Below are 12,641 nucleotides of genomic sequence, written 5' to 3'. Positions count from 1 at the left end.
TTTTATACTCGGCTGCAATTGAATGGAATAAACTTCCAGTATCGTTGGAACTCATTGAAGCCGAGAGAAATTTTAAGCAGGCAATAAAGAAAAGGCTAGCAAATAGTCTCTCAGAATAGGGACCTTGCACAAATGAACTTAGAGTTGTCCGTTTATGTTATTTCTGTTATGTGATTAAATGGATATTGTATTTGCACCTGTCAATCTTGCCGGCCTTGGCATCTTGCCCCCCCCCCCCCCCCTCTTTAGAGGATCACAATGGTAATAAGCCTGTGGGCTTTATTATGTAATTTAATCCTTGACAGTTTGTAAGTATATGTGATAACTGTCTTCAGGTGAAGCAGTATTATGTGTATTTTAAGATTGTCAAATCTATCTATCTATCTATCTATCTATCTCTCTATCTATCTATCTACCTACCATTTTACCTGAAGTTGCAAGAGTTTTTGGACCCCGCCAATGGCCGCTGGTGGCTATATTTTCACATTATTATTGCGTGGCTCACATTGGCACAGCGGTAGCCTGAAGTTTCGGGGTAGCAGGCTTGTGAAGGTCGCTGGCTTGAGTGGACAGGGAAAGTGAATGAGTAATGCTCTCCCAAGCCTCAAGAATTACTATCAGGCTGTGGCGATTTTTAGGATTTTTTAAATGGGGGGAGGGAGGGGAATTAGTGCAAGAACGAGGTTGAAAGTGAAAAGTGAGCCTCTATCGTATGATTGATTGTTAAAGCTAAACATAGTCATAACTAAATCCACACAGAGATGCACTGAAATGAAAAAAGGATTTAAAGAGAACCTTGCAATTGGATCAAACAGTCTGATGTTTTTAAGTTGTCCAACCTTCTTTGCACATCAGGAATTTTGACAAAATATCAAAAATAATTATATTAAAGCTGCACTGTGTAACTTTGGGTGGAAAAATACCTTTCAGAGCAATCATTGGACAAATCTAAGAATTCTTCTATCTTAAGTCATCACAAGTAAATGCTAATTTGTTTTAGGCAATGTACGCCAACTTTAAGTATTGAATGTGCTTCTTTATACTGTAAATAGGTTGTGTATTGGAAACGAACACTAGGTCCTGCTCTTGTAAACAACAAAGTGAAACAGGAGAATTGGCGCCATTGGAGAATTGGCTGTGTACAAATAATGGCTAAATACAGGCTGGAACAAGAGAGATATCTGAAAAAGATTGTTGCGGTGTGGTTGTAGGCCAATTCAGTAAAACCGAATAGTCTGATAAGGTGGCTTTGTTTCTAAATGTAATAATAATAATAATGCTCTTGAGATTAACACAAAGAAAACGGAAGATACTGTATTTGGCTCACCATCTGACTCTCATACAGTTTCTATTGTTATCCATAATTAAAAAATCAATCAGGTATTTTCATATAAATACTTGGGTGTAATGATAGACCATCTGTTATCTTGGAAAGACCACATTGAAACTGTCTGCAAAAGGACAAAACAAAGAATTTGGTTTCTCCGCCACCTTAGGTCTTTTGGGGCGAGTAGACAAATTCTTCTTTTGTTTTTTACTTCTGTGATCATGAGTGTTCTACAGTATTGTGATAATACATGGTACAAGTGTTTGTCCACTACTTTAAAGTCAAAACTGCTCCACCAAATAAAAATCTGCTCAAGGATTGTAGGCCAATCACTTGAGAAACTCTATGAATCAGCCTGCCATAATAATATATTAAGGCTGGCCAACAACATCGTCTCTGACCCCAACCACATCCTGAACAGTGAATACAAATTGTTACCATCAAATCGGAGATATAGGGTTCCACGATTTAATAGGGTTAGACTGAAGCACTCTTTTGTACACCAGTCAATCCTAAAATTAGTTTAATCCCAGATCAAATGTAAATTGAAGGGACTTGAATATTGTCTTTTGTGATTGTAATGATATGTTGAATGTATGTATCTTTGTGTCCTGTCTTAATTTTTGTCTTTTCTGTGATGTTGCAAATGGAGCTGCTATGATGCAAGAAAAATTTCAGACTGGATCTGACAATAAAGTATTATCATCATCATCATCATGTAGGTTACTGTGACACAGTAATCTGTCTTGTCTTTAGCCCTAGTCTCTATTCCAAAACACTGAGATGTAGCTTGAAGGAAAGTCTCCTCAGTCCAGTTGTTTTTTGGCTTTGTTTGTAGGCTAACTAGCCAGCAGTCTAATTCAGCAAAGCAACTGATGTTTACATGTGTTTATGATCTAGGCTAACAGTGGTGAAGTGATTAATTTGCAGTCAACAACAGCACAGAAATGAACCGGTAACACTTTACAATAAGGGTCACTAAGTTAAGGCTTAGTTAATGCTTATTAAGCATTAACTAACCCTTACACTAAAGTGTTACCAATGAACCATGTTAATTCAATACTGTTGAGATGGCCAAGTTGTACGTTTAGAAGCGCAATCAGTTGTTATCGGCCATAGTTGCCCAAGAGCTGAGGACCTCCAATATCGCTGCCAGAGGGTATGTTACATCTGAAAGCCCTCTATACCTTTTGGACTTCAAACGGTGTTCTAGGGACCCATTTTTCCTCTGAGGACATCTTATCTGTCCAAATAGTTTCGGCAACCTGAAATGGGTGAACCAATTGCAAAAAACAGCAAACATAACAAAACAGAAACACAACCGAGTCTGTTTTGGACATTGATCGAGGCACCTTACCACCAAATGAGAAGTCTGTGGCTGTACTAGGTATTTACCGGCAGTGAATGTATACGTTATGAACGTGAATCTGGGAAGCACAGAAAAAGCAGCACTTTTGCCTCAAAAGCACTTGGGCCATCAAACAGCATGGTTCGTAAGTATGTGAATAGTGAGGAAGATGTCTGCAGCTGTCAGTATCCTACCGACACCATGCTGAGAGACAATGGGGCGTATGGAGAAATCTATCTGATAAGCTATGCGAAATTGAGCTTTTAGTGGATTTTAAACACCCCACTGAAGTCAGATATGGTTAGATTTAATAAAGATCATTACATTATCTTTGAAAATACACAGAAAATCCCAAGATTTTACCATGGAACTTATCACTTTGCCATTTATATGCTAATTTTGCTGTTTGGTTTCATCATTCACAGTGAGCGGCGTTGATTGTAAGCAAATTTCTACAGTGAACACTGTGTTTATGTGAACATTCAATTCCTCTCCGATTCATAAAGAACCGATGTCTCCAAGGTTATTTAGTCATAAACTTATCTGTTGCCTCTTTCTCCCTCGGCGTCTCTCTCTTCATTTCTCATCTCGTAATGCCATTGTTTTGTTTGAGTGACTCAAGGTTATTACTGCAGCCTTGTTTGAATTGGACTGAATAAATGTGTAAATTAAAGTCAAACAAGGGATTCGGACTTGTCCTAAGCAGGGAGGACACTGGAAAATATTAAATCGGCTAACTTCACTGTTATTTCATTATTTCTTTCCTCTCACCAGCACTCTGCAGGCTCATCAGCCAAGCAGAGCTTCATCTAGCAGCATAGTTTATTGGCCCTGTTAGCTGTAGAATACATATTTTCCTGTGGATTGGCAGCGAGGCCACTGATATTGATATTTGATTCAAAGCAACCATCTCATTAGCATTAAACATATAGAACACCAATGGCTTATTTGGACTTGATTTTGCAACTCGGTATGTAAGGAAGCCTAGACAGAGTTCTGAAAGTGGACAGAGGATTTAAAGATCACAGACACTCACAAACACACACTGTCTCTCTGATGTAAATACAGCAGTCTCTAATTGCCTCTCAAGCTACTGGTCTCATACAAAGAAGTGAACTCCTCACTGCTTCTCAGATGTCATTGACTAGATGGAAACAGCAGCAGGGATGGCATTGATTTCATATTTGGAATGGCAGCTCCAACCCCAAGCTATTGGCATCTCATTCTAGCCAAAGTGGAACATCACAGTAGGTAGCGAGGTTTTTGATCTGCACAGAGCAGGATTACAGTGACAGACATTTAACCATGCCCACCTCTGACTGACTTTCTTTTATTTTTTATCATTTCTTTTTTATTGTAACACCGTCAAGTTACAGACAATACAACAGGTTGACGAATACATTTTGATAGTTTAACCGAACTATCCCTCTAGCCCCATCCCTATCCCCCCCTCCCCTCCACCAACCAACAGGATAATAATACACACACAAACATAGCATCCTTATTTAGCCAGAAGATCTTTTAAGTTAGATATCAAATTTGTCCACATTAAAATTGTGTTTGGTCGTGCATCATTGACTCTCGCTGATGATAGTTCCAGGTAAGAAATGTCCAAACAGCTCCGAAGCCAGTGAGTACTTGAAATATCATGAGGAGGTTTCCAACGCTGGACTACAATCTTCTTAGCTGCAGTCAGGCCTGCCAGCCAGACTTTGCGTGTTTTTTTCTGTAAAGGAAAGGTGGGAATCATCATTTAGAAGATGTACAGCAGGGTCCATTGGCAGTTGTACCCCTGTTAGTTCTGCAAGGGTACTTATTAACCTTCCCCCAAAAATCAAAAACCCCTAGACACTCCCATACAACATGTATAAAAGAGCCAACGGTTCCCTGGACCTCTGACTGACTTTCTGACTGATGACACCTGAATCCACGTAATAATAATAATAATAATAATAATAAAAGTTTTTTGTATAGCACATTCATGAACAACTGTTAGAAAGTGCTTTCCAAAACAAATAATATAAATAAATACAAGAAAGAGTACAGGAAACAAGAGTAAATAAAAAGGAAACCAGACATGAGAATAAAGTAGGACATAAAACAGCATTATAAAACCACTTTCCTGTACAAGTGTGCTTTGAGAATTGATTCAAAAGACGCTACTGATCTTACACTATGACACTTATTTTCATTAAGTTGGAGGTAATTTGTGACATCCACTACTGAATATCAAAAAGGCAATCTTTGAGGCAATTTAGGGTCCTAGATTCTCCTGGGTGTATGGGTATGTAGATGTGAGTGTCATCTGTATAACAGTCAAAGTGAATAGTATGTTTGCAGATGTTCCCAAGCAGAAGCATGTAAATGGAGAATAATAGAGGGCTTACAATTGACCCTTGTGGAACACCATATTGGCTATAGAAGACGTGGAGTCGCCTAGCACAGAGAAAGTTCCATTCACAAAATAAGATTTAAACCAATTTAGAACTGTGTCTTTGAGTTTGAGAACTCACAAAATTGCAATACTGTAACATGTTGCCACTCCTGTCAGTTTTAAAGTTGTGAAGTTGCAGGTTTTGTATGGAGGAATAGAATAGGGGATTGTTCAAAAATCTGATGGTATTATTGGATTTTTATATATATACGACCACTGGTACACCATGACATACGCAATTTTTCATTTCATTGTGATCAAACTCTTGAACAAATAGATGAAACATTGCCTCGCGTCCTGTCTGAACATAGGGCTGGACTTGCATAGAATACAAGATTAGTTGACCCTTGTTTTTTGTATTGGTTTACTTATGGTTCCCCCCCGCCTCCTCCTCCTGCAGGCTCCAGATGTTGGAGGCCATCTGTAAGCACTGGGAAGGCCCCATCAGCCTGGCCCTGTACCTGTCAGACGCCGAGGCCCAGCAGTTCCTGCGCTACGCTCAGGGCTCCGAGGTGCTGATGAGCCGAGGCAACGTCGGTTACCACATCGTCTACAAGGAGGGACAGTTCTACCCGGTCAACCTCCTGCGAAACGTGGCCATGCGGCAGGTCAACACGCCGTACATGTTCTTGTCCGACATCGACTTCCTGCCTATGTATGGCCTCTACGAGTACCTCAGGTAAGAGGGGAGGACGAGCCAGGGGCCGGATTCATCAATGTGTTCTTAAGATAGATCTTAAGAAATTACATAAGAGGAAATTTTAGGAAGTTCTTAAGAAGGCTCTTAAGTGCAATTCCTCAATATTTTCTTAGTAACAGTGTCATTTCTTACGAATTTCTTTAATTTTCCTACTTAAGAACTTCTCAAAATAGGGCCTGATTTAATTCTGGTTAATAAACTTTAGGCTTACTGCAATTGAGGCTAGGAGACAAGGCTAGGAGGCAACCCAAAGTGCTTCCACAAAACAATTGGGGAAAAACCTATTTAGGGCAACTAGAGCAAAGATTTAAACATTGGTTGCTGCTGGTAACTGTAAAATTTGCTAGCTTATTTTCAATAAACATGAGACAGAGGCCTATCTGGCCCTACACCAAATATAGCTTTACAATAAATGTTCATCTTAATGTTAGGTGTAGGGGAACCTATGAAGACTTTGAACCTACTTGTCTAAAATGTGTTTAAATATATGATATTAGAGGCTTACCTTTTCACTGTAGGAATTGTAAGACAGGTGAAGGGCTGTCTTAAAGTTAAGAAAAAAATCAAGAACAAATTTGAGAACTTTCATTTCAAGAATACCATTTATTCATAAGTTTTTTCTTAGGAAGAAACATAAGAAGAAAGTTAAGAAAATATATAAGAACTGTTTTTGAGAATAGCATTTTTTCTTATTTTTTTGCTTAAGACTAAAGTTAAGAAAAAAATGGCACTTGAGAAGATTTTTTTTCTTAAGAGGGTTTTGTGAATCCGGCCCCAGATCTGCTGGTAGTGGTGTCTGAGACCTTGGTACTTAGCATTGTATGAGGCCATCCAGGGTATCTGCAGGTTTCTGAAAGCCAAATTAATTATTATGAATTCCCATGAATCATGAAGTCCCATTGTGTTTAGTAAAGCAGATACGATGCATGCATAGCTCAGCTGAGTGCCTCCATTCAAGTTCAAAGCAATTTTTAGGAGCTATTTGCTATTTCAAATCCATGGACTTCCAATCTATAATAATGTCTGTCTGTCTGTCTGTCTGTGTTTATAGGAAGTCAGTGGTGCAGCTGGATATGGCCAACAATAAGAAGGCTCTGGTGGTTCCAGCCTTTGAGACACTGCGATATCGCCTGTCCTACCCAAAGTCCAAGGCTGAGCTGCTGTCCCAGCTGGACATGGGCACACTCTTCACCTTCAGGTGAACCACTTTTCTATATCGCTGCCACTTGCTCTATATTGGTTCTCAATCATGTGCCATTGATGTCCAAGGGTCTGCAGGTTTTTTATTCCAAACAAACACTACAGCAGCTGATTTATAGGTTGAATTACTATTGTGTTATAGCAATCAGCCATAGAGATTTATTAATAGGGATAGGACAATATATTGAAATTCACTATATCACGATACAAAAACGTGACAATACGTATCGTGGGTCAGAAAAATGAATCGCGATATTAGCTCCATTTTATTCTGCTGCAGTAAACACAAATGAGACGGCTTGCCCATCACAAATTATACAAATTATATTATTTGCACATTGTAATGACATTTTTAAATTGTTGTTTACATTCTAGCAAGCCAATTTGTGGCTCAGAAATAAACATAAGTCTGCACAGTCACACTTTGTTGTCATTGAACTTTTATTTATTACATCGTATCATTATTGTATTGAATCATGAACCCCATATCGAATCGTATCGTGAGGTCAGCATATCGTCCCATCCCTATTTATTTATATGAAAATGTCACAGATTATAGCTGTTATTAACACATTTCTCCTTTCTCCTGCTAGGTACCATGTGTGGACCAAAGGCCACGCACCAACTAACTTTGCCAAGTGGAGGACAGCCACCACGCCCTACAGGGTGCAGTGGGAGGCTGACTTTGAGCCCTACGTCATGGTGAGGCGGGACAGTCCCGAGTACGACCGCCGCTTCGTGGGCTTCGGCTGGAATAAGGTGGCTCACATCATGGAGCTGGATGCACAGGTAATGAACACACCTCTTTCTGCAGCTTCTATCTATCTTTTCAAACTATCCATCTGCTTGATGTCTCCATTTACACTTTCCGCAGGGTGTATGCAGCTGCTGAAAATGTCTTAAAATGTATGAAATTAACTGAACAAAAATATAAACGCAACACGTTTGGTTTTGCTCCCATTTTTCATGAGTTGAAATAAAAGCTCTAAGACTTTTTCTATGCACACAAATGGCTTATTTCTCTCAAATTTTGTTCACAAATTTGTTTAAATCTGTGTTAGCGAGCACTTCTCCTTTGCCAAGATAATCCATCCACCTGACAGGTGTGGCATATCAAGATGCTGATTAAACATGATTATTGCACAGGTGTGCCTTGGGCTGGGCACACTAAAAGGCCCAAAAAAATAAAAATTTGTGAACAAAATTTGACAGAAATAAGCCTTTTTGTTTGCATAGAAAAAGTCTTAGATCTTTTATTTCAACTAATGAAAAATGGGAGCAAAAACAAAAGTGTTGCGTTTATATTTTTGTTCAGTATATATATTGTTTAAAGCAGCAATAAGCGATTTTCCGACCACTAGAGGGTGACAGAAACTGCAACACATTTGTAAATAAAGCACAGCAAAAGTACTGCACTATGGAGGCCTAAAGTGCATAAAGGCTAATAGCTAAGCTAAACGTACCTACGGAGAAGTGTCACCGGTTACCAGTCGCACTTTGCCAGATCTTTACTTGCTGTTGTGTTTTTCTGGTGAGAAATCAGTTCAGTCCAGCAGACCTTTGTTCTTATTTGTTTATTTCAATTGCCAAACTGGTCTAATATTTCATACTAACTGGCATTTAAAAAGGTGTTAAAAAAGTCTTAATTTTATCTCACGTTTACCTACACATATACTGTACATAAATACACCACGACTCAGGTTAAGAGTTCATGTTAGTCTAATCAGTCTTTGTGAACATCAACTGTTTTCCAAAGCCACAAACCAAGGAACAAAGACTTTTTGTGAACCAGAAAATGTCTGCATGTCCCCAGAAAATCCCCCTGGGCGCTCTCCCAGTTACCTTTACCCATCTTTCCCAAATCTGTACCCGTGGGCCAGACTTCATAGATGATATCATTACAACTCTTAGTCTTATTTGTCTGATTACAGGCTATGGGAGAGAGATGTTCATGCTCACAAACATTGGTCAGACTGTCCTAAACATTTGGAGTAATTGGAAATCCTGAATTGAGTGGGTGTTCCCTTTTAAATTCAAAGTGCCCTTGTCCTAGAGTCCTCAGAGTGAAAAATTGTTTAGTTTAGTTAATGGGGTCTGAAAAAGTTGAATAATCCCTGAACACTACATATAACTCCATTATTATGATGTGAATCTCAACTTTCTCCATCTTGTCTCACTCTTCTTAATCTACCTGGTCTCCAGTGCCTCTGTAGCAAAGTCTTTCTTGAGCTTGAGCTTGACCTCCTTTGTGCACTTTTTACATGTCTTCATGCTTCCTGGCTGTTGGATAACCTCTTTCATCATGAATCCAATTAATCAAATGACCCTGTAGTCTTTGTTAAGTTGAGTTGGCTCAGGTTTGGATGAAGAACTCTCACATCTCTCTTGGGATGACCTCCTACACTTAGAAATGAAATCCCATAAAAGCCTCCGCTGCCCTGTCAAAGTATTGTGTGATTGCTAAAAACCTTGCTAAAATGAGTCGTGGTTCATTTATTTTTTAACATTTCCATGGGGTGGTTTCTGGATCACAGTAATTGATGGGAATAATATTATATTAATGTATGAAATATTTCGCTGCAGTTGGTCTTGGATCAAAGAAGTCAGTGATTAGGTTATAAAGTAGTAGTGTTACACGCCAGTTTAGACTGCAAATCATTTGTTTGACTTTCTCTCTTTACAGGAGTATGAATTCGTGGTTCTGCCCAACGCATACATGATCCACATGCCCCACGCGCCCAGCTTCGACATCACCAAGTTCCGCTCCAACAAGCAGTACCGGGTCTGCCTCAAGACCCTGAAGGAGGAGTTCCAGCAGAACATGTCGCGGCGCTACGGCTTCGCCGCCCTCAAGTACATGACGGCCGAGAACAACAGCTAGCCACCACTGCAGACCCTCGCCACCCTGGCCCTGGACTACTGACGAGCCCCGCGGGGGCCGGGGGAGGGGGAAGGGGGCCGGGAAACGGGACAGCTCGTGTTTGGCCATCCGGAGCGTTTTCAGATACTTGCAGCGTGAGACTGGAGTCCCTCAGACTCTCTTAACAACCTTTGACCCCGAGTATAACACCAGGCGGGACTCCGAGGGGGGTCGTCATGTCCATACTTTGCCCTCCGCTGGGGACGAGAGAGATGCTAGATCCAGGACCGGATCGTTTTCTGCCAGGGTGTAAAAGCTGTGAAAGACAACGTGGGTGACTGCTTCCCTTTTAGAGCGGCCTGGCTCGGGCCCAGGCTGCTTTGGGCCCCCGAGGCTCAGCACTAGAGTCGTCCTGCTATCTGACAAACAGCAGAACTGGACTGCGCAGCAGGCAAACCCAGAGTGACAGACTTGACTGTCGCCTTGGAAAGCAGACATTCATTGCCTTGCCGTATTTGTAAGACCAGTGACTGAGTTGTGGGCTAAGTGTAACGTTGTGTGTGTGTGTGTGTGTGTGTGTGTATGAGCGTGCGTGCAGATGAAAGCGTGAGTATGTGTGTTCCTCTAAGGACAATGCTTAGCAAAAAAAAAAGCTTAGGGAGAGCTGAGAATGAAGCTTTGAAGCATTGTTGGGCTTACATTATGTTCGCGCGCCGCAAACGGGAACGTTTTTTCCAAGTGCCACGAAATGACAAAAAAAAAAAAAAAAAGCAGCGGTTTGACTGACAGCACACCCCGGGATCCACTTTCACAGAAAATGCAAATCATCACAAAGCGGGCGAGATAAGACAAAGCGGTAGTGCCATAAGTAAACATGTCCGCGCACATTTTGAAAAATCTCATTTCGGTGAGTGACACACACTAAGATATTCAGGCAGCCAGCCAGCCAGCCATCTGCTATTGCTTAATTTGTTTCATAGCTGATACTGATCAAAATAAATCTTCTTACTCGTATGACAAGGGAACTTAAGTGCAAGGATGGCTGGAGGTCAAACAAACAATTGATTTCCAGGATACAGCAGCCTCAGTGTGCTGATAGGGATTGTTTTTCGTTTTCGTTTTTTTTTTTTTTTTTTTTTTTTTTTTCTGACGAGAAAATCCGACAGAACGCCTGAAAACCGCAGTGGGTGAAATGTGCTTTTTTTTTCCTGTGTACTTTTAAACGGTTACAGATCTACATACCATGCGCACACACAAAATCTCACACCTAACGTGGAAGCTCCCACCCCATGCTGTACACCAAGAAGCGAGGCAACCAATCATTCAGCTCACTCTTTCCTTTTCTTTCCAACAATCAGTATTATTTATCAGTGTGTTTACAGTCCCGATGTCTGAAAGCAGGAGAGCGACGTCTCCCACTCGCGGGACAAGGGAGGATCTGTGGAGGGACGGAAAAGGGATTTTAACTCCAGAAACAGCATTTCTATGTAAATCAGCCACTTACAAAACGGTCAGAAGGAGAGATGTTCTGTCTCTCTCTCTCTCTCTCTTTCTCTCTCGATAGTGGTCTCTCACTCTGTCCAGGAAAGCTGCAAGCGGCGAGACTCGGCTGGACCGGCCCGACGAAGCGCCGGCCGGTCCGCAGAAGGGCTTGATGCAGTCATGCACGCGCGTGTTTGTGTGTGTTGTGTGTGTGTGTGTGTGTGTGTGTGTGTGTGTGTGTGTGTGTGTGTGTGAGAGAGTGACTGTGGTGTGTATGCGTGACTGTATAGTGTGTAGCTGCGTGTGAAACTTGATTCTGAGCGTGTGTGAATGCGTGTTCGTGTGTGTGGCTTTTTGCAAGTGATGAATCCCAAAAGGGACTGGGAGGAGAAACAGTATGTAACTAGGACAGTGCTGATAGACATGCTGCTACCTGAATAAAAAGCAAATGAGTGAAACAGACTTGTTTCTGTCTTTCATCGCATCCATAAATCTTCATGAAAATAGATTAGGCGTGTGAACGTGAGATGAATGTGAGATATTCATGACTCATATGCTACCAAACCAAAGTGTTGCACCTGACACACAAAAATAGAAGTGTAGTGGAGGATAAACCCATGTGACCCAAAAAACTGTTTACCCACCTTTTTATTTACAGGAATTGAGTTTACCACCTTTTTGGCAGTGGTGGAAAGTAACTAAATACATTTCCTCAAGTACTGTACTTAAGTACAATTTTGAGATCCTTGTACTTTACTTGAGTATTTCCATTTCATGCTACTTTATACTTCCACTCCACTACATTTCAGAGGGAAATATTGTACTTTCTCCTCCACTACATTTATTTGACAGCTTTAGTTACTTTTCACATGGAGATTTGACACAATGGATAATATAACAAGCTTTTAAAATACAACACATTGTTAAAGATGAAACCAGTGGTTTCCAACCTTTTTGGCTTTTGACGTCTTACAAAAAGCAGTGTGTAGTCGGGTCACATTTCAGATGTCTATGAGTTGTTAACAGCTCCACCAAATAGTGATTTTTCCCTCTAAACCTCACATGGTTTCATTTCAATAAATTTTCAAATGATCCAATATTTCAGCAAAACTCAAAGATTAGAGAAAAAGTCCAAAAACTGAAAACAGATTTGTGTATCAGAACTTTGTTTTTTCTTCTTTCCTCTCCCATTAATCATCTCACAACCCCTCAGATTTATCCAGTGACCCTTTGGAGGGGCCCGACCCCTAGGTTGGGAACCACTGGACTAAACTAGCTAACTGTATATAA

The 12,641-nt window shown here is 40.7% G+C and overlaps 1 protein-coding gene across 1 annotated transcript in view; it reads left to right on the top strand.

Moving 5' to 3' along the window:
- large1 (LARGE xylosyl- and glucuronyltransferase 1) overlaps nt 1–9,908 on the top strand; it is a 115,206-nt gene extending 105,298 nt beyond the window's left edge. Inside the window, exons 13-16 of the mRNA XM_071543152.1 lie at nt 5,510–5,788; nt 6,861–7,007; nt 7,603–7,798; nt 9,693–9,908. Of these exons, the coding sequence (XP_071399253.1) occupies nt 5,510–5,788; nt 6,861–7,007; nt 7,603–7,798; nt 9,693–9,890 (820 nt within the window). The 3' untranslated portion in view covers nt 9,891–9,908. The remainder of the gene's footprint in view (nt 1–5,509; nt 5,789–6,860; nt 7,008–7,602; nt 7,799–9,692) is intronic.
- Nucleotides 9,909–12,641: the final 2,733 nt, after the last annotated feature.

The sequence above is a fragment of the Centroberyx affinis genome, unplaced genomic scaffold (genome assembly GCF_046629955.1).
Source record: "Centroberyx affinis isolate AG114_WGS23_722 - 3 ecotype Tasmania unplaced genomic scaffold, CSIRO-AGI_Caff_v1 ptg004244l_1, whole genome shotgun sequence".
Lineage (NCBI taxonomy): Eukaryota > Metazoa > Chordata > Actinopteri > Beryciformes > Berycidae > Centroberyx > Centroberyx affinis.
The sequence above is the reverse complement of the archived record's forward strand: the minus strand, read 5'-3'. Positions and strand labels throughout refer to the sequence as shown.